This window comes from Drosophila innubila, chromosome X (genome assembly GCF_004354385.1).
Source record: "Drosophila innubila isolate TH190305 chromosome X, UK_Dinn_1.0, whole genome shotgun sequence".
Lineage (NCBI taxonomy): Eukaryota > Metazoa > Arthropoda > Insecta > Diptera > Drosophilidae > Drosophila > Drosophila innubila.
In genome coordinates, this window is record NC_047626.1 from 27,401,768 (window position 1) to 27,427,717 (window position 25,950).

Genomic DNA, 25,950 nt, shown 5'->3' on the forward strand with positions numbered 1-25,950 from the left:
CCAAACCAGTGCTGCCAAGCTGTTATGGGGAACAGTAGCTATTTTTGGCTGGGAATCCTCCAAATTTGTTATTGTGGCACTTTGGCAAACAAACTCTGAAAGTAGCCAGAACTAGCTATCAAATACCTAAGTTGGCAACAGTGCAGTAAGGTTTCCTTATCTCTCTTGCGTGGGCGTGTTTTTGTTTTTCCCTCTACTCTTCACATCAGCGCGGCAAATTTAAATCAGTCAAATTGAGGTGCGCTTTTGAGATTCCGTACAGTCTTTCGCATAGTTTTGAACACGTCGCTCACTCTCGCCGGTAAATTGATCTTATCGCTGTACAAATACAAAATAGTTTAGGTAAGTATACATGTGAGTGTGCGTGTGTGTATGTGTTGATGTCTGACGTGTACCAAACAAAACGCTACGCATTGTAATGAATAAAGTGTTTTCGCATTATTTTTTTGATTTGTTATTGCTGATTATGAAGGCTTATCAAATTAAGAATTTAACTGAGAGCTGCGCAACTTTATAAATCTTGTTTGATCCAGGAATTGTCACAGAAGGAATTCAGTAGCCACAATGGACGCACCGACATTCGCCGATATTTCCGCCAAATTCACCGAGGCGACTCTCGATGAGATCATTCAGAATGCTGGCGGCACCAAGCACACCTCTTACAAGTTCGGCGAGGGCGGCAAGAAGGGTGACTCCTATCTGAGTCGCGTGTTCCGGCTGTGCGTTTACGGCGTCAAGGAGCCGGAGGGCGAACAACTGGAGGTCAACGTTGTTGTCAAGGGCATGCCGGCCAATTTGCACAGACGTCGACTATTCCGCTCCATCGACTTCTTTCGCAATGAGATTATATTCTACACGAAGGTCATTCCAGCGATTGAGGCCTTCCAGGAGTCACGCCAGCCCAAGCCAAAGAATCCCTTCACCGAGTATCCCAAGTGCTATGCCACTGTCTGCGATGGCGTCAACGATTTCATCGCCCTCGAGGATGTGGGATTCCGTGGCTATCGTTCCCCCAATCGGTAAGTAAAAAGAAAGAGATAGAGGAGAGAGTAGAGATTAGAGATTTCATATGTCCTGGGTACTGTTGTCAATTTGACTATTTTTTGCAATTTAAGCCAGGGACCACAAATACGAATTTTTAGTTTGAAAAAATTAAAGCCCAAAAAGGCTCCAAAAACTGTGGGGAAAAATACACAAATATATTTTTGTGCGCCAAATTCGAAAACATAATAAACTTTTATTTTCAATTTTTATTTTAAAAATCATTTTTAATTATTAAAATTAATTTATTAAATAAAAATCAAAATTTATATAGAAATCAACCATAATTCAAAACAAGAAATGCTTGTCAATATTTATAATAAAATATTTTAAAATTTCAATTTCTATTTTCAATTTTTTTTATAAAAATTGACAATTATGATAAGAATAAAAATTCTTTTTAAATACTATTTTTAATTTTTATTACAAAAATTCGAAGTAAAAATTAAATTAATTTTTATTTAAAATAACACTTACTTTGCAATGGGAAAAAAGTGTTATTTTTGGCTTTTAAGATTTATTCCGTAACATTTATTTTAAGAATTAAAAGTACAAAAATTTAAAGTGAATATCTTTATGTATATCACTGATAAATTATTCAAAACCTTTTATATGATACATTTCAAGTCTTTCAAGGAAAATATCCTAAATATTCGTTCTTGAAGGACATGAGATGTATTATAACTCTCATTTGATTAACTTATTTTACCACCTGGTACTTATTACATTAGCTTGTCCATATCGATCATTTCCGATATTTCGAATCTTATTTATAAATAAACTACACTTTTAGCATGAACTACATTCAGCTGGAGGATGCGCTCCTGACCATGCGCACATTGGGGCGCTATCATGGCGTTGCCTTGGCCTTCAATGCTCTGGATGCCGATAACTTTGAGAAGGCCGCGGGAAGTCTGCAGGAAACATATTACGGGGAACATACACGGGAATGGTACAAGGACTTCCTCAAGCTGGCCCTGAAGGTGTCTAGCGATGCCGTGGAGAAGACCTTCCCCAACACCAAGTATGAGACGCTGGCGAACAATTTTCTGCAGCCGCAACTGTTCGATGATATGATCAATCTGGTCTCCACCCGTTCCAAGTTGAGTGTCTTTGGACATGGTGACTGCTGGACGCCCAACTTCCTCACTTCCTACAGTGACGATGGCAAGCCGCAGAAGATCATCATCATTGACTATCAGTTGGCGCGCTGTTCCTCGCTGGCACTGGACATCAGCTTCTTCATCTATTCCTGCACCAGCCAAGAGCTACGTGAGCAGCACTATGACGAGCTGCTCCGTGCTTATTTGCAGAGCGCCCAGGATCTGATCAAGGATCTGGGAGGCGACGCAGAGGCTATCATCTCTTGGGAGACTCTACAAGAGGAGATGAAGCAATTTGGTCGCTTTGGCTGCGGCATGGGCATCGAATCACTGCCAATGTCCCTAATCGAGGACGATGAAGTGGCTGACCTGGATGCTATTGTTGAGGACGCTGTCCTCACGGACGTCTGGAGTATTACGCCCTTTGAGCAGCCCGCCAAACAACAACGCATTGCTGAGATCTTCAAGCATGCGATCGATCAGGGATACATTAAGTAATCCCCCCCAAATCCCACTAAACCAGAAGCACATTGTGCCAAGACAATAGTGCAATTTTAACTACAATTATCAGGATCACTGTACACTCAGATAATTCAATTTTGATCAAATATTGACACTAGCTACAACTGCTCAAGTACTAACGGTATTATTTAAGATAAATATTTTCATAAGATAATTAATAAATATTTAGACACATTTTTGCACCACAAAAATGCACTGAGTTTGATTTCAATCATTATCTTTTATCTGCGTCAGAAAGAGAATATGTATATTTATTTTCAGTATGTATATAAGAGTGGGTCAATAAAAACCGTAATCTACGATGAATTCGAAGAAAAATTGCCCAAGAAACCATATGTCTAAAATCAATATCGAGCTTTCACTTTTTTCGAGAAAGGTTTTCATGTTTTTTGTATGGCGAAACTGTCTGTTAGGTGAAACTTACCCCAAAAAAAAAAAAAACTTCAGATAGGGGAGATAAGAATTAAATGTCGGTCTTAACTAGATTTTTTTTTTAATTTTTTGTCAAGTGAATTAATTTAAAAATTCAATTAAAAGAGACCGCCAACTTATTCTTACCTCTAACTTCATCATAAATCGCCCTCCATTTGGGGTTTTTATTTTTTTTTTTGTTTTAGAGGGAAGGTTCACCTAACAGACAATTACCAATATATGAAATATGTTTAACTTCTCCGTAAAAAGTGGAAGCTCGACATTGATTTTAGACCCATGGTTTCTTCTTAGAATTCATCGTAGACTACGAATTTCATAACCGCCTTTTTTTTACTCCACACAAATTAACCCACTCTAATGTATATTAACCCACTCATATACAGACAGCTCTTACATACCCTTTTCTTTTAATATTAAAAAACATTGGAAGCATCTTGGAAACAAACCTACGAGCCCGCCCAAAAGTATGCTATAAATATTTCACACGACAAGTTTCCAATGCTAGATTTTGAAAATGCTAAATTTTAAATGTTTTCAATAATCTTATTTATTATTGAATTAATAATTAAATTGCTACTCAATTTCTTCACAAATTTCTTTAATGTAAGATTATCTGAAATGAGGTAAAAAGTCAGATCTTATTATCCAATAATTCTTTTTCACCCAAGTCAGTGATTCCTTTAATTTTGTATTGATCTTCAAAACACTTAAGGAAAATGGAAGAGTGAAAGAGCCGAAGAGATGAAGAGAGAGTCTGCAATCGCAGTGAAATTCTGAGAGTCATTTCACCCCCAACTTGTTGGTCACGACCTTTTATTTGCTCTCAATCCTCTCTCTTTAGTTCTCACTTCTACGTTGTAATATTGCGGCAGTGTTGTTATCTCTTCTCTTCAAAAAAGATAAACGAAAAAAAATAGCTAGTCGTTTAACGAGGCAATATTTTATGAAAAATATAAAATAACGCAAACTTTTTGAGTTGAAAAACATCTCAACTGAGAATTTTGCGTCTGTCGTTTTACATCCTTGTAAAGGGTATGTTAAGCTTGTGCAAAGTATATATTTTCTTGGTCAGTCGGTTGAGTCGATCTGGCAATGAAGATAATTATAAAAAAAAAAGTGGGACTAAGGTTTGTTATACCAAGGAAGTTGTATAAAACACTTGACACGACAAAAAATATTTCAAAACTACAACAACAATAAGAAATGTTTTACAAAAATGCAACATTTTTTTCTAATTTGAAAATTAAAAAATTTTCAAAGCGCAAAACTATTTTTAAAATTGAAAATTTCTATCTATAAAACCAATATTTTCTGAAGCGATAAAAATTATGTTTGTTGATAAATAAAATATAGTGAATATAGAAAATCCTAAGAAAATTTATAGCTATTTCCCGCTAAAACAGTAGAATATTTCTAACGGAAAAGATATAAAGTGAGCAACACTGGCGTACAGCGTCGCTTAAACACGAGCATCGCTGGCGTTGCATGCCTCAGTCTCTCCACGCACGCGACGAGCTGCGGATCAACGCTGCGATCGTCGTTCGTCTGAAAGTGGTTCTGAAATACATATATTAAGATAAAAGAAGCGTATTTAATATTTGTATTATTACTATTCTTTTTTTTTTTGGTTTTATAATTTTTGTAAGTTTTTTCAAAATTTTGTAAAAACGCATGTGGAAAACGCGACGGCACTTGAAACGATGCCATTGCCGTATATACAAATAAATATATATACATATGTACGATAATATACATTGTATATATAGTTCTACATAGAATGTGAATGCGTTAGATTAGTGTGAGTCGCGAGTGCTATATGTTATTTTTTTTTTGTTGTGGATTTTATTGGATGCACTGCAAAAAGAGAAAAGTGTCGAAACGAAATGCAAAAGAAGAGCAAAATAAATTGTGAGTGCTGATTGATTGATTGATTGATTGAAGAAGCTCGCTAATTGAAGAGCCTTCAAGCTAAAGATGTATAAAACAAGAAATTAAGAAATCAACGCAAAAAAAAAAAAACAAAGATATATCATAATCAAAATAAGATAAACGAGCGAAAAATCAAGGAAAACACGACAAACAAATAAATAAAAGTGAGTGCTTCAACATGAGTATGTATGTACATATGTAGTATATAGGGTAGTATATACAGATGACAGTCGGCAGATCATGATCATATTTTACTATATGCAATATACCAACCGACGGCAGACAGACCGGACAGTACTGGACAGACGAACCCGGGGCAGTCCGCATTCATAAGCTTGCTACGGTTATGGTTATGGTTATGCCCGGTTTCGGAAGCAGCCCGCCAGTGGATGATCATGATGATGATAATGATGATGATGATGATGATGCTGCTGCTGCTGCTACTGCTGATCTCTCGCTGTCTCACTGTCTCTTGTCTCGTTGCCGGTCTCGCTTCAGTGTGTGTTTTATCACAGGCAGAAAGAACGGGTGAAGAGGGGAGGTATTAGGCATCAGGCTGAATCTGAATCTGAAGCTGGGGCTGGGTCTGCAGCCGAAATGGAATGGAATTAAATTAAATCAAATGATAAAAAATATAAATCGAGTGTAAAAACAGTGGCAGCCCTCTGTGCCAGCAGTTAAAGCTCAGCGTAAAAACACACAAAAACAAAAACAAAAAAACAATATAAAAAAAAAAAATCAGAAAAACAAAACACAAAATGCACAAAACCAAAATGAGAATTGAAATCGGAATCAGAATCAGAATCAGAATCTGAAACTGAATGAGAAACCCCAACAAAGTCCGACAAAACTGACGAACCTACCAACTGGGAAACTGACAAACTGACAAGCTGATGGCATGACGTACTGTTGGACAGGCATTAGGGGGCACACACATACACAAACAAATATACACACACACACAGAGAGAAACTAATGGATATGCTCTCCCATCCCGTCGTATATTAACCGTGCACCACATGCCACAAAGCACTGCAAGAACGGAAGGAAAAAGGGCTAAATGGTAAACAGCGACAATGCAATAGGGAGTCGAGAATCGGGAATCGGGAGTCGGGAGTCGGGAGTCGTAGAGTCGGCACTTGTTACTTACTCCTGCTGCAACCGGTTGCTATCCATAAATAAATTGAGAAATACATTGAACTCGTTGAAGTCGTTTGCCATTGCTTACATAATGAGATTTAGATTCCCCTTCATTTGAAAATGTCAAAAATCTGTGTGTCTGTCTAGTGTAAAAATAAGTTGTTTGTTCTCGAATCTGCATCTGCATCTGCATCTGACTCTGTAGCTGTAGCTGTTAACAGTAGCTGTATCTATATCTATAGCTGAATCTGTATCTGTATCTGTTTGACAGCATCCGCCAAGCAATAAACTGTACTCGTGCCCTGGCCAAACAATCGCCAATCGATCCACTGCCATTTGGCATTTGTCAAAAATATTCGAACACACACACACACCCACACACACTTATGTACATATGTATATTATATAGCCAGAGATTTGCGCACTCACTAATTGTATACCCTGTAAAGCTGTCTGCTGCCCATTGCCCCGTCTTGATTGTGAAACGTTATACAAATAATTTTGGAATATTGTAAATAATGCTTTCTTCATCAGATTCTCCCACTACAACTTCATATCCATTTGAATTTTGCATACCTTAAGTTTTCACAGGGCATCTTTTAGTCGCGCGTTCACAGTCCACACATTTTGTATTATTTATCTTACTGATTCGCAATATTTGATAAATGATTTGCAATTTGTGTGGGGATTTTTTTTGGGTTCACAGTAAAAAAACAAAAGATATTCAAACTGTTTGTTATCGATAGACTTTGCATTCGCAATATCCAATTGGCTTAAAGAAAATAGCATTACTGAATTTAAAAACAGTTGTTGATATAAAGTAAAACTACTGTTTCTGCTTTTAACAAAGCAAATTGTAAAAATATGTGGAGAGAATTATTTTTCAGTTGATAATCTCTTCATATTGTAATAAATTTTTTTAACACGTTGTAATTTGGTTTTGCAATGTAGTATGTTATATGAAGTAGTAGAATAAATATCGCCATTTTTTAGATGTTTTTCTTTAATATTTGTAAAGTCTTCACATATACTAGTATTACAAGTTGCACTGAAAACCTTATAACAAATTGCGTTACAAGTTTTATCTTAAGTTTTAGTATTAATTATATTATGCTTGATACACCCACTTTAAGAGAATTCTATCTACATCGAAGCACTATAGTTTTCGACCACCCAACAAACGTTTTCTACAGGGTGTTATAGCTTCGTCACTCTGAAGATTAATTTATGTTATTACTGTATTATTGGTATTTACACTGAAATTTCGCAAACATACTTGAATATGCGGGCACACACACACACACACACACACACACACACACACACACGCACACACAGTTGGACAAATGTGAGACAACTAACTGAAAAGCTCTAAACAATTCTACTAAATTGTTGCTGAAATGCCGCTGATCAGTCAATGTTGTTCTTGTTACTGTTGTTGTTTTTGTTGTTGTTGCTCATGGCGCGTTTCATTAAATTGTTGCTGTTTGCTCATGGAAACGTTTTAATGGTTTGTCGCGCTTGGAATTTACACAACAATGAGAAGAAAAAAAACAAAAACAAAAACGAAAAAGCAAAAAAAAGACAAGTAATACTAATAAACAACAAAAACAATCATAAAAAAAGAATGCTGTGGGCATTCAGTTGATATTTTAATAATGCCACTGATGACCGCGGCCTGTTGTTGTTGTTGTCGTTGTTGTTGCTGTCACAAGGAAAAATTCCTCTTCTTTGCGGCTCTTTAAATCGTTGCCCAAATTTGAATCCCTCAAGAGATTTTAATACGATTTCTTGTGGTATTTTTGCATTAAGATTTGCGCAATCGTTTTTAAAAGTAATTCATTTTGGATTTTAATCCTAAACTAATTGTTCAGAAGAATGAAATGAAATATGGTTTGTTCTTCTGAACAGATATTATCGATCCCTTTGCAGATGTTTGAATGTTTTAAAATCAGGTTGTTAACCAAGTCTGATGCGAACTTGAATTCGAATCTACAAATCCACTCATAATATTCTGAAATCTTAAAGCTTAACTTAATTGAAACTTAAATCAATACTGCAATTACTATCTTTTTAATAACAAAAATACTGTATATGATTGCTTGAAATAAATCATAAGATTAATCAATTTCTAATGTAGACAAAATACTTTTTAAGCTTATATAATATACTTACTATATAAGTGAATTGACGGGCCAATAAGCGTACAAAATTTGCCTACTATATAGGCATAAAATATTGAGTTGAACATTTATAGTTTATATAAATAATGCAATTTCATTTGTTGGATTGTAATGCATTTGCATCTGGGGCCCAGTTAAGAGCAAAGGCTCAGGCTGAGTGACCCATTTCGAGGACTGGTACGCTGTTTCGGTTTCAATTAGCAGCGAGCTGCAAAATGCAACATGATTTAAATTGCTGTCGCTGTCAGTTGTCAGACAAGAGCGATAACAACAACGACAGCAGCAACGACAAGGCGCAGCACGCCTCAGACGCACCAAAATGTATCTTATAGATACATGTCTCTGACATAATAATCTCGGCAAGCACAAAGCGAGACGAATGCTGTTGTTGTTGCCATTGTTGTTGCAGTTGTTGTTGTTGTTGTTGCTGCCTCAATGTCTCTGCAGTTGCCACACGCCGGCCTGTGTCCTCCTTTGCCTCCCGTTCGTTCTCTCTTTCCGTCGGGGACTATTCGGAACTTCTTGGATACTATAAGTATGTATATTCGAGTATCTATATCTATAAATATGAGAGTCTCGGTAGTTCTGTCAGTGCGCTAAAAATATGCTACACTTGATTTTATATTCCTGTTGTTGTTCTTCTTCTTGTTGTTGTTGTTGTTGTTGTGGCCGATTGCACTTTTCGTTTCGAGTTGTTCGAGTTCGAGTTGCTGGCCAAGATCAGGAGCAAACAGCAACAGACTGGGACGTAGTGCCAGGTCAGGGTCCGAGAATCTGGCAATGAGAACATCTCAAAATGTCGAGACATCGAAAGCTTATAAAAAACGTACCAAGCTATAAAATCTTCATCGCCTTTTTCTATTAATGTCTTAATTGACAACCAATTAAAGCAAATATTTATATAAAGGGTGATTTAAAACATAAACAAAGTTATTCTCATTAAATTACTGCAAAAAAACATAATCTTCTGTCCTCAAAAACGATTAATATTCATCAGCTTGTCGAAAGTTTAAAGCTTTATTAATCTAAAAATAAAAAATTACAACAAATTTGAGTTTTTAAAACTAAAAAAAAACGAGTCTAACAGAATATTTGTTAAGGGGTTTTTTTTCTTAGCAGGTATATAATTTGATTTAAATTAGCATCAGACATTTGTACATTTGTGCTGTTTATTATGCCTAGGGTTAATCAACAAAAATCGATGGAAAGAGTTGTATATATATTTATAATTATGAGATATATTGAAAATGATTCTATAATAAATGAAATATGCATATAAATGTTTAAACGAAAAGCTATATCTTTCTAATATTTCACTTTGAGTTATCATTATAATTTTAATAATTTTCAGATTTATAGGAATCAGAGATAAAGCTAAGTCATCTGGTACGTCAACAGATTTTATTTATGGGTAATATGTTTTGATATTTCATTTGTTAATTGTTGCGACATGACGACTGATTGACCAACTCACAGATTAATGAAAGAGAGAGAGAGAGAGAGCGAGAGAGCGAGAGAGAGGGGCCGAGTGACAGGGATGGCGCAGGGCCAATAAATAATGAAGACGACGTAAATTGGCGCATTTGTTAACTTGGCCAAACATCAAAGACAAAACAAATAGATACGAGTTCTGTATCTGATAAATACAATTCGGGTCATTTGTTATAAACACACACACACACACGCACACACACATTCGAAGAACCGGAACCATTCAGCATTAGAATACAAGCTAATCATCATTCAATTAACATTCAAATGCGTTTTTAATAGCCACTGACATTATTGGGCGTGGCAGGTGCGGATTAGGGCCCGCCACCTTCATTATGAACCATAGGAAATGCCATTGCCTTTTATGAGCCAATTTCCTATATGAAATGAAATGAAATGAAATTCATTAGAAATTGAAATTGTTCACCGGATCTTGAGTCGTTCTATAGCAACGAGCACACCAGAGATATCGATTGTAAATCGAAACAGATAGTCTTATGAGTTATCCCCAACTCTCATTATCAATCTAAATCCCCAACCGATCCGCGATCCCTTTTCTCCAACTCTTTCGGTTCCACTTTGATCAATATTCCAACTTAATTGATTGATCTGCTTCTGCAGTATCTTATTATCTTGATCGATTATTCCCGAAGTGGCCCAGTCAGATCTGTCTCTCTCTCTCTCTCTCTCTCTCTCTCTCTCTCTCTCTCTCTCGGTCAACTCATAATTCATAGAATAGGCTCGTGTATCTACATATGTATTTACATATTCATGCCCCTTTATAAGCCAGTGCGCTTCCCTATTCCTCCTCTTGCTACTTCCCCCTTTTTCCTCCCCCTTCCCTGCCTCCCCTTCCTCAACGCTTTCGTTGACCATTGAGCTGCTCTGCTCGTCGGTTTACGGTGCCGGTGGCCATACGAGTAATGGTTGATTTTAATTAAATATATCTTCTTCCTGTTGCTGCTTCCATTATATTCGTTTCGTTTCGTTTTGACTTGTTGTTGTTGTTCTTATTGCTGTTGTTGCTGTCATTGCTCTATGAGGTCTGTGCCGTATGCTAAACCCAAACCGCTTTACCACTGCCTATAAAACCCGCTTTTTCCTACACTCAGAAAAAAATCAAGATTTCCGTACTTTAACAGGCGATATTCAAGTACACACGATCTCAAAAGCTGTCTAAGCTCGGAATTTCTAAAGTTAAAAACAAAAAACTTATTTCAAGTACGAAATGAGATTTTTCGGGTATAATTTAAGTACGTATTGGGTTTAATTCAAGTCTGTAAAAATTGAAAACATGCTACTTTAAGTACACAAATATCTTGAACTAAATCCAAAATGTACTTGTTTCTAGTGCATACAATAGTATGTATATTAAAATTAAGCACAATACCAAAATTTAATACCATTTAATAATGGTGCATTTTGTTGGTAAGCGACTTTTCGGAATAGGTGCTGATTTTACCAGCGATCCAAGCTTAACGTCATCTTTGCGTCGCTAGAACCAGTTAAGAATTCTAAGGTGCGATAATGAAAAAGAAATATCCCAAAATGTACTTGTTTTTAGTAAGAAACGTTCTTATTTTTAACTTCCGTTTAATCTCGAAAAAAACTATTTTAAGTACAAAAAAAAATTAAACTAGCTTAGAAGTTAATCGGAATGGGCAGTCAGAATTCTAATTTAAAATCGATTCATACTAAAATCAAGATTTTTAGTACACAGCAATCTTAAAATTTTAAGAACGAAACGGTATAAATTCAAGTACGGTCATACCTAATTTTAGGATGGCATATTTTTCTGAATGTATCCGCTTTTCCACTCTTTGCTACGAGTCTCATTTCTAACGAGCATAGAGTAGACTAGATCAAGTTTTTGTTTATATATTAGTATATAAGTTCCATTTATCAACATCATAGATTTTAATATCAAATGTAGGTTTTAAAAGTTTTTTATGTAACTATTTTGAAAAAATTCAGAGAATACAAATCCGATTGTTTATCATATTCAACGATTTGAAATGGATTTAAATTAGATTATAGCAGGGAATAATACTGCAGCCGGTAACGAAACCGTTAAACGAAACTAACCGTATCATTTGAAGTACCAGAATCGGAACCGTAACCGAAATCAATTATTTTCAAGAAAAAAAGAAAATTGAAACATTTGTACCGGTCCGGATTAGGAACACTTTTTTTTTCTGTATGTCCATGTATATGGTTTTGCTTTATGTTAAAAAATAACTTTAAGTTTTAGTTAGACTTATCTAAATACGTTCTTGATTCTGAGACGTTTCATTCCAATCATGCCAAATTGGTCAAAAAAAGTTGCTTGGTCAAAAGTCAAACAAACTTCAAACTTTCCAACTTTATCAAAACGGAACCGAAAATGTATTATCTTGAAATTCCAATGAAGTATTTTATTTTTGAGTGTATTAAAACATTATTTAACGATTTTAGATTTCGTTTCATATCTGATATCTTTTTTCATGTGTCTGTAGTTCCTGTTAGACCCATGACCCACAAGTTAGTATAGCGAGAGTTATTAGTTTGATTGGTTTTCCTTGGTCTTATCCATTGCAAAGTTGAGTTGCTGGTGCAACGGAAGTGAAGCTACTGCCTCGTGGTGGATGTGGAAACATTACCACTCTCTTTTTCTCTCTCTTCCCTTCTTCGCCTTTCTCTCTCTCTCTCTCTCTCTGTATCTCTATCTCTGTTTCGCTCGCTGCTCTGTTGACTGACAACCGCTGCATAAATAATAATTGTATGCCTTTTATAATAGTTTCGTTGTTGTTGCAGTTTGTTGTTGATGCAAAGGAATCGAGACAGTGGCAAAAACTGCAGGCAGAGCGGTCGGCGGCTGAGCAATGAACCGAGCGAAGCAAATGCCGCCCTCAAGAGGGAAGAGCAGAGTGGAAGAAAGGGAGAGGTGGAGAGCTGGAGCGGGGGAGAAGTTTGGGGAGTGTGCGAATCGCCTAAGCACCCCGTTGACATTAAAGTTGATTGCAAACTGTACGCATTTATGATGTTCATGATGACGATGATGTTGCTAATAATGATGATGATGGCGTCGCATTATCATCATTATGATCATCACTGGCCGCCGGTCGGTTTATTAGTTTGCCTTTGCGCGCGTTTTTATGGGCGATAATGGCACCCCGTCTCTCTCTCTCTCTCTCTCTCTCTCTCTCTCTCTTATACACTCTCACACTCCCGCTCTTTTTCTCTGGCTTTCGTTGAGCTTGTCGCTGCCCGCTGTGCTGCCATTTTCCATTAGTTTGCAACTCTATTTCAATAAAACGAGAAAAACAAGCGCCGAGATTCCCCACAGATTTTCCATGATAAGTGTGTGAAAAGCTTATGCCTGGGAAAATTGGCAAAATGAAAAACGAACAAATTTACAAATAAATTAACAAATATTTATTTATTTAAAGTTTTTATGAATTCTTCTTTCTTTCAACAGAAATGCAGCCGTTAACGCAGTCAGCCGCAGCAACAGCAACAGCATCACCAGTAACAACAACAACAACAACAAGAACAACAACAACGAAACATACAACGAGTAGCTGTAAAACTAACAACAACAACTTAACATTAGCCATAATGCATAGATCAACAAGAACAACAACAGCAAGGAAAACGAGCGCAAACTCCAAATTTCACAAACGCCGACGAAGGCGACAGCGCAGCTGGCAGCGCAGCAGCAGAACAACAATAGCAACCGCAACCGCAACAACAACAACAGCAACAACTAGAAGATATAGTTATCCAAATCTGAGCAGAACTGGCGCCTATCTGACGCTGCTGCTTCTAACCACAACATGTTCCTTGTGCGCCTCCGTCTCCGTCTTTGACTCCGGATCTGAAACAAGCGCCGTCATTAGCAGCAGCTCTGCTTCAGCTGCTGCCACTGCCGCTGCCTCCGTTGGGGCATTTGCGGTGGCCAGCTCACCGTGTGCACCACAGCATTGGTGGAATCAGCTGCAGGGCAAGTGCACGCCCTGCACCAGCTGCCAGGGTGAGATGATATCGCTGCGACCATGTCAGCTGCATATCGATACCGTATGTGGTTCCATTTACGATCTGAAAATCGATTGGGTTGTGCTCGCCCAAACGGAGCGCAACTGGAAAGAGGTAAGCAGCCCCCCCTGACCACCCCTGAAACGGAGATAAGTGGAGGCGCGGTAGATCCTATAAAGTATATATGTTTATTCTTGATCTGGAAGAGTTGAGGCTATGTCGCCATGTCCGCCTGTTCCTCAGTCCCTCTGGTCGTCAGTCTGATGACCATGTTTCCGATTGGTTAGGTACGATCGGTCGAAAATTAATCTTCAGTAAAACAAAACTTTGTGGTTTCTTGAGATACCTCAAACAATCTCACTGATTTTGGTATTTTCTTATTACATTCTAAACAAATTCAAAAAAATAATCGGACTACTATATCATATACATAAATTAGCTGCCAAAGAAACTTTTTATTTCTTGAGGTGTCTTAACCAATTTCACAGATTGTGTATTTGGCATTGTTTTTAAATCCTGAACCAATAAGGGTGGAATCGGACTACTTACTGTAGGACATAGGAAGGATCAGTCGATAGTTGAATATAGGGCTTTGCAAGGGTATACGACTTCCCTAAGTTTAGGTATATTTCTTTCTTCTGAATACAAAAAACATTTGTTTATTGCATTTACAGCGCCGAAAGTCCTCGGAGTATGAGCATATTGATCAGGCAACGGCGCTGCAGCATTTGACGCACGAACAGCTGCAGCAGTTGCATGAGGAGGCAGCTGCCGCTTTGCCCCTTGACTGGCAAACGGGCGCTCTCTTCATAGCGGTGCTTGCCTGTCTCCTCTTCTTCTCGGTCGCCGCCTGCATTCTTATTCATCATATGCGCCAATGGCGTCGCATGGAGCGTCGATTGGATCAAGGTAAGTCTTCTCTTGCAATTCGCAATCAGTTCTAGCTCTAACTCAACCACAACTCTAGGAATAGCAGTGCTTGAATATAAAATACTCTGAACCCAAACATATTCAGTTACCCTAAGACATATAACAACTATCTTTTTAATTCAAAATATATCAAGATCAAGTTAGTCTTTTAAAACTCAAAATATCTTCAACATTGCGTCTATGAAAATTAAATTTTCTCCAAATTATCGCCTAATGAAAATTTTGTTATAATTCGCAATTGGTTTTAGCTTGGTTGTGCTATAGTTGGATAACTTTTTGTTAAACTGGGACGCTTGATTCGACTTTCACACGCTTCGACCATGGCCTCGACATGATCCTCTTTCAGGGGGCACCTTTAACCCCCACACTCTCTTCACAATGCACATGCTGCTTTCTATGCTCCGCACGTTGCACGTTGCATTGCCAAAGGTTGCAGCGTTTCAGTGGCAATGACAGTTCCCTGGTCTTTTCACTGTTTAGCATGCCCGGCATGTGGTTGAGTGTTATTTGATTTCTCGTAGAAAGCTGAGAGAAACAACCTGCAACAACAACAACACACACACACACAGAGAGCCCTAAAACGTGGCATGGCCAACACAAACAGCTCTTACATATTTATAAGCCGACGGGCCAGAACACGACACTTTGATGTATGGGAGCTCCGACAATCGCCAGCGGCATCTCCAGCTCCAGCTCCGACTCCAAAGGCAGCTCCATCGTCAACGACTTGGGGATCGCAAAAGACGCGAGTCCCTTTGCACAAAGATTTCCAGCGAATTGCAGCAGCAATCTTTCCCTCTCCCTCCCCCTCTCACTCTTTCTCTCTCTCCTTCTTCTTCACTCTCTCGCTTATTGTGCCTATATGCCTCTCTATCTGAGAGTCTTCACAGGTGCATATTAATGAGGTGCCCCTACATGAGCTGCGCCTGTGCCAAAGTAGAACGAAACGTCCAAATATTTGGCGCATGTTCGTCCGTGACGTCGCCTCGTCGCCTGACAACGTCGACAGCGACAGCGACAGCGCCATCGACGTCAACTTCAACGCGCTTTGCATACTGCGCAGCACCAACATCATGTTACTTCTTCAAATTCTTCATTTGTTATTCTTATTAATATTTTTCGCCAGATTTGATTTATATTCACCTTTTTTTATTAAATTTATTTATTTACGTTTGCCGTTCATGTTTAATCTGACCGCAACATGCGCTCCATAATCCAACTCCATGAGAAACAAAGGCAAAAAAGATTATCAAAGGTTAAAATGATTTCGTTTATTTCCTCTTTAAAAGGCTGCACTTATGGAGATCATTTCTTATTCTTTAAATATTCCTACGTTTATATAATTGAATTGGTTTAGAAAACATATATTCAAGTAGATCCTAAAATTATTAAGTGAATATTTATAATTGCGAATTAAACTTATAAATGCCACTGAATTCCCAAATAGTCACTAGTTTTAATTTGAATCAAATTTCCCCATTAAGGGAATTCCTTTAAGGTGCATTATAGTAAAGTTAACTCCAATGCTTAAATGCTCTACTGCAAAGTCATATTGTTATGTGTCTATCTTACTGTGTATCTTTTAAATATATTTTAAATATAGTATCTTCTGAATATTCTTATATTTTTGCCTGTTTTTTTTTAACAGCTTCTCAGGGGCAAGAGAGAGGCCAAAAGGCATTTTGCTGTCCTTGACAATGATAATGTTCATGTTGTTTCATTTGATGGCAATGCAAGGGAATCGGATTCATTCCCAAGACGGCATAAAACATTAAACATTCACATAGAGAGCCATATGTAGGTCCAAGTATTCCCCCTCATATGTCATAATAAAGCAGCATTTAAGAAAGACGCAACCCGCAACATAAATGAGGCATGCAACGCGGCCGCACACAACTTTCAATATTTTGTATCTTTTGAGGGCCCCATTCTCCACTCTTCATTTCCCTCACTTCTTTAGTTGTCAGCTTTGAGTTTTCCACCGATTTGACGTTCCTTGCGGATTTAGTTTAAACTTTTACGAGCAAAAGACTTCATAAAGTGGGTAGCTCATAAAATTTTATAGAGTTTCCATATGAAAAACCTCGTTCATAAACTTAGCTCAATTTCTTTGTGATGTCGGTAATTTGGAATTAATTGTAAAAATTACAATAGCTTTTATTGGATAGCATTTTGCCTTTTCTGCCTCAATGTAGATTATTATTTAAAGCCTCAGATCGTCAAATTATACAAATAAAATTTGATATTTAGCTAAAAGTTTTTTAAATACTAAGGAGGATCCCAAGATTCTTTACTTTGTTGAGTGTTATGATTCTTTCCTTTGATTTTTAGCTCATTTAATTTATTTTTATTATAATTCTTATTAAAATTATAAACTTGGAAACAATTTAACGGTTTCATTAATAGATATATTCCCATTCAGTTAAAGTATCCCAGTTTAAAGCTAATAAAAAACCTTGTTTTTTTTTTTTTTTTGTTTTTATTTTTGAGCACCTAAATTGATTTGGAATTAACGTAAAAGTGAAAGCTTTTAAGAACTTTAAAAAACTTGAACTCGCTGAGTGTTTCAAGTTTCTTGTCTTTTTCTGAGTTCGTCTAATCTAATCTCTTTCTATTTTCGATGCCTCTAGACTTTAGGTGCCACATGCTGTTGAGGCGCAACAATAGCTAAAAGCAAAGAAAAATAATAATAACAACAACATTGGTTAACAGCGTGAATTTTCCACGCTTTTCGCGCCTTTCCACCCACGGACTATGAAGTGTTGGGGATTGGGAGTTGGGGGTTGCTGATTGTGGACTAGGGAGAGGGTAACGTTGTCTGTTGTCTGGGGGCCTCAGTTTTGAAATTTATGCCTTGCTTTGATAGGTTCCCGTGTTTTTTCTTGTAATCATAATTCAGTGTGTGTCGACGTCGACAGCGGCGTCGACGTTGGCGTTGACGTTGACGTTGACGTTCAAGTCAGCCCACGCAGCGATCAGTGAAAAAGTGCAGCCATGTCCAGTGTGAAAAATTTATGAAGCCGACAGCGAAATGAAAATAGAGAAGCCAAAGGCGAGAAATGAGAAATGGGACAGACAGATAGACAGCAATAGCAATAACAACAACAACAACAACTCAACAACACTTGCCACAAGCAACGATCCTGACAGTGGGGCGATCTTAACGATCCCAGAAATGTCTGAGATGCCAACTTTACCCATCCTCAGACAAGGGCCGGAAGCATTTCAACACACACACACACACACACACACACACATGCATCTTTGCCCAGGTAAAACGACACGTGCAACGGAAGAGTCCCCCTTCCCCTCCCCCCTTTTGCCTTAATCTGTCTGCGTTTGTTACATGCGGCATGAGGGATGAGGGATGAGGCATGTAGCGTGTCTAGCTCAAGGACAAGCGGATGTTTGTAGACCGCAGAGTCGAATCACTTCCGTAGGCATGTAATGAAATTCCAAAATCATGTCACAGCCAGAAAATGCAATAAAATAAACGAAGGGCAGGAAATGCCAGGCAGTAACGCCGGCAGCGACTGCGACGACGACAGAGCGACAGAGTGACAGAGCGACAGAGTGACAGAGCGACCGCTCTTTATGTAACAGATTTGTTAGCTGTTGTGGATGATCAACAGATGAAAAGCGGAAAAACAGTGTCAACTGAATGGAATATCGAGCAGCAATTATGAAATGAAATGGGTTGTAGTTGCAGTTGCAGTTGCAGTTGCAGCAGTTGCTGTTTGGAGAGTTGTTGCAGTTGGGGCATGCACACGTTGTACGACATATGCTGTTCACGGCTTCCGTCTCTATATCTATAAATAGTTAGCGAATTCAATTCAATTTTTCAACCCATAGTTGATGATTAAATATTGGACCAGCTGCTCTGTTGTACAGGAAGTTGTGGCTGCCACAGGAAAGGTGTGACTGGGGCGCATTCAAGCGCTCAATTGACAATTGCCCCGTCATGTTGCACAGTCCTGTCCGCTTGCCTCCCTCCCTACCCCGTATCCGTTGCTCTTAACGGCTTCCCATTTTCGTGCTCATTTCAATTTCCATTCGTTTGGCACGCGCTTATGGCTTTCTTCAACTTGGAAATGTGCTGCAAGCAAAAGAGGCAACAGAGGCAAAGATGGCGATAAATTGCCCCGTGTGGCAGCTAAGCAAATGCAACAGATCTGCGCACCACTCGCAACTGCCAACTTGCAGAAAATGTTACACTCCAACTCGGGGGATCTGTTCTCTGCCTTTTTACGGCTTGTCCAAAAATAGCAGGGCATCTTGCTGCTTGCTCCCTGTCAGCGCAGAGGGGAAGGGATTGAGACAGAGAGCGGCGGACGATGGAGGGGATTGAGGGGACTGAGCGGACTGAGGGGTGCGCTAATGTAGGGGGGACTACTAGGGCGAGGGCGAGTCGCGTGGCATTGCAAACAAACTTGCAACTTTCGAGTACTTTTAATGTGGCACATGCCCCAAAGTGAAGTTAAAAAAGGACCACATAAAAATGAGAAGCGAAAAGTGGAGTTAAAGCGAGGTAGAGAGAAAAAAATAGTAGCGAATAGTGAGAAATAAAAAGTGTCAATTTTGAGTGAACAGAAATTACATTGTAAGTCGACATTCTTTTTACCGAAAAACACCGATTGCTGATCTATTGTTTATTTATTACTATAATTTTTATATAATTTATATACTAAAGTGAATATCTTTTGTCACAAAAAAGAATATCAGAAATTTTGGGGCATCTAGACTTTCGTCACTAGACTTTTACCTCGTAAAGGCCTAACTCCAGCAGGCCCGGAAACAGAAATTCATATCAAACTTCATCTAAAAAACAAGTGGGAAAAGCAATAGTCGAGATCCCGACCATAGGATACCCGTTACTTATTTCAATATATATCAAAGTACATAAAAGAAATTACTTCCCAACAAAAACTACTGCATACATTTAGGTGATTGTATTGAAGTAATAACTTTGTTTATAACTTTGGTTAGCTAATACTCCCGTTCTACTTGTCCGATCTTGCTGCGGCTTAGTAAGATTATAGATAATGTTAATAGATAACGTTATTATCTTAAAAACTGTGGGTGTGGTGGTTTTTCGCGATTTGCGGGCGCGGAGGGGGCCGTGGCTTAAATTTGAAACAAACTTGATCTGCGTGGGGTATATGGAAATCGGTGTGCCAAATTTGGTTACTCTATCTCTTATAGTCTCTGAGATCCTTTTGTTTATACAAACATGGATATATCGACTCGGCTATGGATGCTGATCAAGAATATATATTCCTTATAGGGTCGGAGATGCCTCCTTCTCCCTGTTACATACATTCCAACGAAACCAATATACCCTTTTACTTATTTTTTAAGTAGCGGGTATAAAAACGAAATAAATTCCTGGAAACGTTTTTTTTATATGAAGTTTGACAGGAATTTTTATTTTCGGGCCTGCTGGAGTCAGGTCTTAAAGAGGTTTTTTTTGAAAGTTGAATGATTTCTGGAAATTTGTAGAAAGTAGTGAAAATTTCCTTTTGAGAGACTAACCTAAGTGCATTGAGATCTTAAGTATAATGACACTTGAAGTTGTTGTTATTATTGATCAAATACAAAAATTAAAAAAAGATAATACTTTCTTTGAGCTCTGATTAATGTTAATAATTTGTATCGGATGCAAGTTTTCGTTGATTGAAATCAAATAAGAAGAATCGCATACCGAAGAAAACACAAAACTATAGAGCTGAATAGCTTTTATATGGGAATCTTTCCACACAATTTCGTTTCTTTTAAAGATCACTTGAATCACATGATCTGTTGAAATTGTTTCAGCTTGCAGCACCTCCAACTCCTCCTTTCCCTTTTCCATATCTGGACGCCATTCAATGTTGGCTATTTGTGTTTCTTTCCGGATTTGCTGTTTTCACTAATCAGTTTGCTAGAATCTTCTTGGCATACAATTTCCATGGAAAAATCGACTGTGCCGCTTTTCCCAAACTGTTCCAAACAAACTGAGACACACACACTTACACACACGAAGTAGACATGTGTAGATTTACACACACACACACACACACACTGACTCGCACCTCTCTATAGAGAAACTCATCCACATGTACTTAGTTTTCTTCGGCGCATTGAATAATTTTTAAACTAATTGAACTGCGCAAATTTGAAAATTTGTTTTGCTTTTCCCATTTTCCTTCTGCTTTTTCTCAAAAATCGTACAACGTAGCTGCTGCCGTTGTTGTTGTTGTTGTGTGAAAATTCGCTGAGATTGTTTATAATAAAAAGCAAAGAAGCGATCGTAGCCGTCGCGTCTGTTGGGCAATGGAACTTAATTTTCTTCTTGATTTTTTTCTCAGTTTCTCTTGACGTGTTATTTCTTCTTATTTCGTTTTTAGTTTATTTTGTTTTTTTGTTGACTTCAGTTTAAAAATAAATGATAAATTATCTGCTGGCTGCTGTCTGCTTTGGCCACGCCTCTCGTTTACGCCCACGGCTGCTTGTTTACAAGTCGGAAATGCGCCCGATTCCCCCACCTCACTCCCCTAACCCCCCTGACCCCTTTTCGATTTCCTGCGCCAATCAACAATGCCCACAGCAATAACAATTGCTGATCTGACAGCGCGAATACAAAAATATAATAAATATTTTAGCAGTCTTATAGCCATAACTATAGCCATGTTTATGAAGGCCATAACATTATTTATAGACCTTGCTATTCGTATTAACGTGATTCGTTCCAAATTTTCCATTCGTTGCATGCTAGTTGATCGTGTTCCTTTAGTTTTAATAGATTCCATCGATTGTTGTTTCACCCAATGGCAGACTTCAGCTATTCTGTTTTTCAGTCATATCTGAAACAAACAAAACTTTTTAAAATTTTCGTTTCGCTGATCAAGCAATCGATTAGTGATCGTCATATGTCAAACAAAAGGGCTATCGAATCTTTTCCAATCAGAGGTAGTTTAGAAATTTATCAGATATCAAATATTTAAAGGATCTCATATTGCAAGTATTTTAAAACTATTTTGTAAATCGCTCAAAAAAAAAAAAAAAAAAGAAAACAAAATCGTTTTGTATTGATCACTTGCTGAGCGTTCACTGATCATTTATTATCTACTAGCTTTTACTCCATTTTAAAAACATGTGTTTGTTGATCTCTGCTCATATGATTTGATCAACTGAATACGATTTATTATTTTGAAGATACTCGATAGTATCTCATTAGTCAGCTCATTACTTACCGATCACTTTACACAGATACTTAACTATAGCGACGACAAAGTTCTTTGTTAATCGAAGAACCTTTTCAAAGTTTTTTTTTTCAGTAAGCATTGATGAACTGATCTACTTCGTTTTATTGATTGTATGATATTTGTATGATATTTAATTGTATGATATTTAAGCCAGAATTAAAGTAATTAGGTTGAGGATTATTCGTTAACTGAAATTTAAATTGTTTTAATTAGTTTTGTATTCAATCAGAAGCTGAGCGGAATTTTATTATCGATTTGATTACCGATCGTAGATCTTCTTAAGCTACTGATAAATTTAATTCCTGATCTTCCCGAGTACAAGTTACAAAGTTTCCTTTTATCATCGATCAACTGCATAGTCATTGATCTTCTTGATATTCTAAGACAAGTTCCAGATGTTGTTAATGGTTTTTGTCAAGCGAGAATTGTAAACAGTTTACCATTACCATTTCCATTTTGATTCAAATTTTCCATTTTCTATTTTCCATTTTCTTTTTTCTGTTTTCCTTGCAGATGTGGAAGAGTTGTCCACGAAGCTAATGGCCAAGCTGGCGGAGGTGCAGAGTCTGGATGGTGGCACCTTCTTCATAGGCAATGCGGATGCGCTGCGCGGTCTGCCCGCCTCGGCAGTGACAGCGGCGTCAGCGGCTGCCTCGGCAGCGCAGTCGGGCATATTTCAGCCGCAACATGTGCTGCTGCCTGGTAAGTGTGTCAAAGGTCATGCCACTTGAGATCGGTCAAGCCCAAATGCGACACGACTGACCGCCCTGGGGGGTGGGGCAGGCGTTGCAAAGACGCCGCGGGATAACAATCGCTTGCAACAGACGAAAGAATTTCTTTTGTTTGTCATTGTTGTTGCTTTGCGCCTTTATTTTGTACTTGTACGAGTATGTTGCATGTTGGTGTTATTTGGTTTGTTTTTTGGCCAAGGCGTTTGCTAATTTGCATTTAAATTGGCCATTGAGCCCGTGGGCGGCGGCCTCTTGGCGGCGACAATAGCCGTTTAATGGGCCCATCCAACATCCAACATCCACAATCCACAATCCACCATCCAATGCGTTCGCAATTGATTCCATGGCAAATGCAAATGAGAACGCGCCCGTTCTGAATTTTAATATGGGGGCCTACGACTGTCACTCCGTTTTGACAGCGACGCTTGTGGCCTACAGCTCAAAAAACAAAAATAAAACAAATATATATAATATATTTATATATAATAAGTACTTTACTCACATATCCATCTACAACTCTCTTCTGTTTCGTTCTTTAGTGGAAAAGCATGTCAAGCATCAGGAGCGACGCATTCTGAAGACCCTACAACCGGGCAATGTGTACATCGAGGAGAACAATGCAGTTGGAGTCGGAATAATTCCAAACTTCAAGGGCTGAAGGGCAAAGGTAAAGGAAGATGAACTGTTTTGTTGGTAACAACAACAACAAGAAGCAGCAAAGCAACATTTTTTGTACAAAGAAGAAACAGATTGAGAGCTGGAAAACTGAAGTGAATCAATCGGAGAATTATCTAATGCGTACGACTATATTTTTGTCTAATAATTAAATATAATTAAATGTTATGTTGACTTGTTTGTAATGCAAATGCAAAGCAATTAATATATATATATATATATTGCGTTAGTTATGTGTATGTTGGCAAATAATTTGTTCAAAGTGTCTGTACAATTTATTTGCCACGCCGAGCGTAACATTAATTCTAAATGCGAAATTGACAGATCGTTTTGTACATACTTATCATAATGAAAAAAGAATATTTTTTTTCGAAATAATTTGAGAGGGAGAGTTACAAACTATGAATGAATAATATAATAATAATAGTATTCCCATATGATTAACAAATTTCTACTTAATGTAAATATTAAGGCGAGCGAACGCGACAACGAAGTGGCACCAAGTGGAACCAGGCAATATCGGGAGCATATCAGCTACTAATTTATATAGTCGGGCATATTGTATATCACACATACATACATCCATACATGATATCGTTTCATCCATGCACATATACGATTAAATACTATATTTATCGATAGATCCGTATCGATGTTATACCATATTTCAAGTACTATATTAATTTAAATTAATTATTTAACGAGCGCTTTGTTTACACACCTTTTTTTTATTATTATTATTTTTAATTATTAATTATTTGTTTATAGCGAAAAATGCGAGAATATTCAATTAGGATTATAAATATTAAATATTTCATAATAATAATTATACAACAACAATAAAATCGCATAAGAATTAACAAAAAACAACAACAATAACAACAACTAATAACGACTATCAATGAGAATAGCAACAAAATCGAAAGAAAAATGTAAAATTCAATTCAATGAAGGAAGATCACAAAAAAAGAGCAAAATGTTTATGTTTTAAGTGCTATAAGTGTGCAACAATAAAAAGTTTTATGAATTAATTCACTTGTTTCAACTTAATTTTAATTTGTTTTGTTTATTTCGATTGGCATTCTTTCTTTTCCTTTCGGCATTTATTTACAATGTGTGAATTGAAGGCTTCCAATTGATTTGCTCCCCGATTAACTGCGAGCACTGGCCAGAGATAGGGATAAGGGACATGGAAGGGTAAAGGGTAAAGATTCGACCCTGAACATTGGCAATTGAGTCTGTGTCAATGATACATGTGTATAAATGTATATGTGTGATTGGATCGAAGCAGAGTAATTTTCCCGGAGCGAGTCTAATGTGTGAGATTCTATATAAAATAACTTATGATAAATCAAAACTGACGATTGATTTTTTGAAGCTATACGATAACCTTTCAGATATACGATCTTAATTAAATACGAGTATGTATGTGATGACGATTTGTGGTAAAAGAATCTTTACTAATAAACCATCTTATAATATCATATATATTTTTATAGATTCGTCTGATTTCGTAAGCTTTATAAATCTTTTATAGATTCAATCGTTGACTTAAATTTCTTTATTGATTTTACTTTATACTATTTTCAAAATGGAGTGTATGTATTATAATAATTATTTGATGATATCTTTCTTCCAGCATCAAAAAGTTAATAAAAATGCAAAGCAAACACTTTAATTAAGACATTCAAGTTTTTTAATAAATAAAAAGGTAAATATATATTAATTTATGCATTCAACAATTCTCTGTAAAATGCTAGAGAAACTTATGTAACGTAAAGCTAATTAAAATTAAATGAGAAGAGATTTTTAAACTCAAAAACCTGGAAAATTAACTTACATTATATAAAATAATATTAAAAAAAGGTATTTGCAAAAAGGCGTGTCCATTTCGGAGAGCTTTGCGTTTTTCAATTCCAACTCGAAACAATTGATATTTATGTCTGTAAGGCTTATCAAGAGGGAAAAAGATGTTCAGTGAAAAGCAGAATAAAGCATTGACATAGATAGTATGATTTAGATAATTTCTGTTTCTCTGTTTCTCAGTGAATATGTAATTTTTCAGTCAATTCCAAACTAAACCTGAGCTCCCTGAAGATCATCAGTGGCACCACAAAGTCTGTGACACTTTGCGCGTACTCCACCTCTCTCTTACTCTCGTTCCCTTCGTGTCTCTGTGTGTCTTTTTCAGTCTAACAACTTGCTAAATGCAAATGTTGTGTGCGTTTGTGGCAGGAAATGTCTTTCAATGGAAATGAAAACGAAAATGGAAATGGTCAGAGACTTTGCCCATCCCCCCCTCACACCGTTTGTACCCCTGCTTGCCACTACGCCCATGCCAAACAAGCAGCAAGTAGCCCGACAAAGTTGCTCTCTTGGGTGCATTTTGAAATTTGCATTTTGGAATTTGCATTTTGTATTTGACGATTAACATTGAAAATGGCAAACGACAAACGAGTGCTATTGAATTTATTAATGTTGCAGTTGCTTAGCAGTTACACAATTAAATGTTTGT

General features: G+C 37.3%; 2 protein-coding genes across 3 annotated transcripts; both read left to right on the forward strand.

Annotated features, from left to right (window-relative positions):
* The first annotated feature begins 158 nt into the window (after positions 1-158).
* LOC117793617 lies at positions 159-2,856 on the forward strand. Its single transcript, XM_034633985.1, has 3 exons — positions 159-342; positions 534-1,019; positions 1,835-2,856. Exons 2-3 carry the CDS (start codon positions 565-567, stop codon positions 2,640-2,642), a joined length of 1,263 nt encoding a protein of 420 aa, XP_034489876.1. The 5' UTR covers positions 159-342; positions 534-564; the 3' UTR covers positions 2,643-2,856.
* Positions 2,857-4,607: 1,751 nt separating this feature from the next.
* LOC117792377 (tumor necrosis factor receptor superfamily member wengen) lies at positions 4,608-24,360 on the forward strand. Of its 2 annotated transcripts, XM_034632509.1 has the most exons (6): positions 4,608-5,191; positions 13,299-13,334; positions 13,365-13,969; positions 14,530-14,764; positions 22,543-22,731; positions 23,300-24,360. In XM_034632509.1, the coding sequence occupies exons 2-6, from the start codon at positions 13,301-13,303 to the stop codon at positions 23,416-23,418; spliced, it is 1,182 nt and encodes a 393-aa protein (XP_034488400.1). In that variant the 5' UTR covers positions 4,608-5,191; positions 13,299-13,300; the 3' UTR covers positions 23,419-24,360. The 2 variants fall into 2 exon arrangements, with proteins under 2 accessions (XP_034488400.1, XP_034488393.1); XM_034632502.1 differs by having other exon boundaries at positions 13,299-13,969.
* Positions 24,361-25,950: the final 1,590 nt, after the last annotated feature.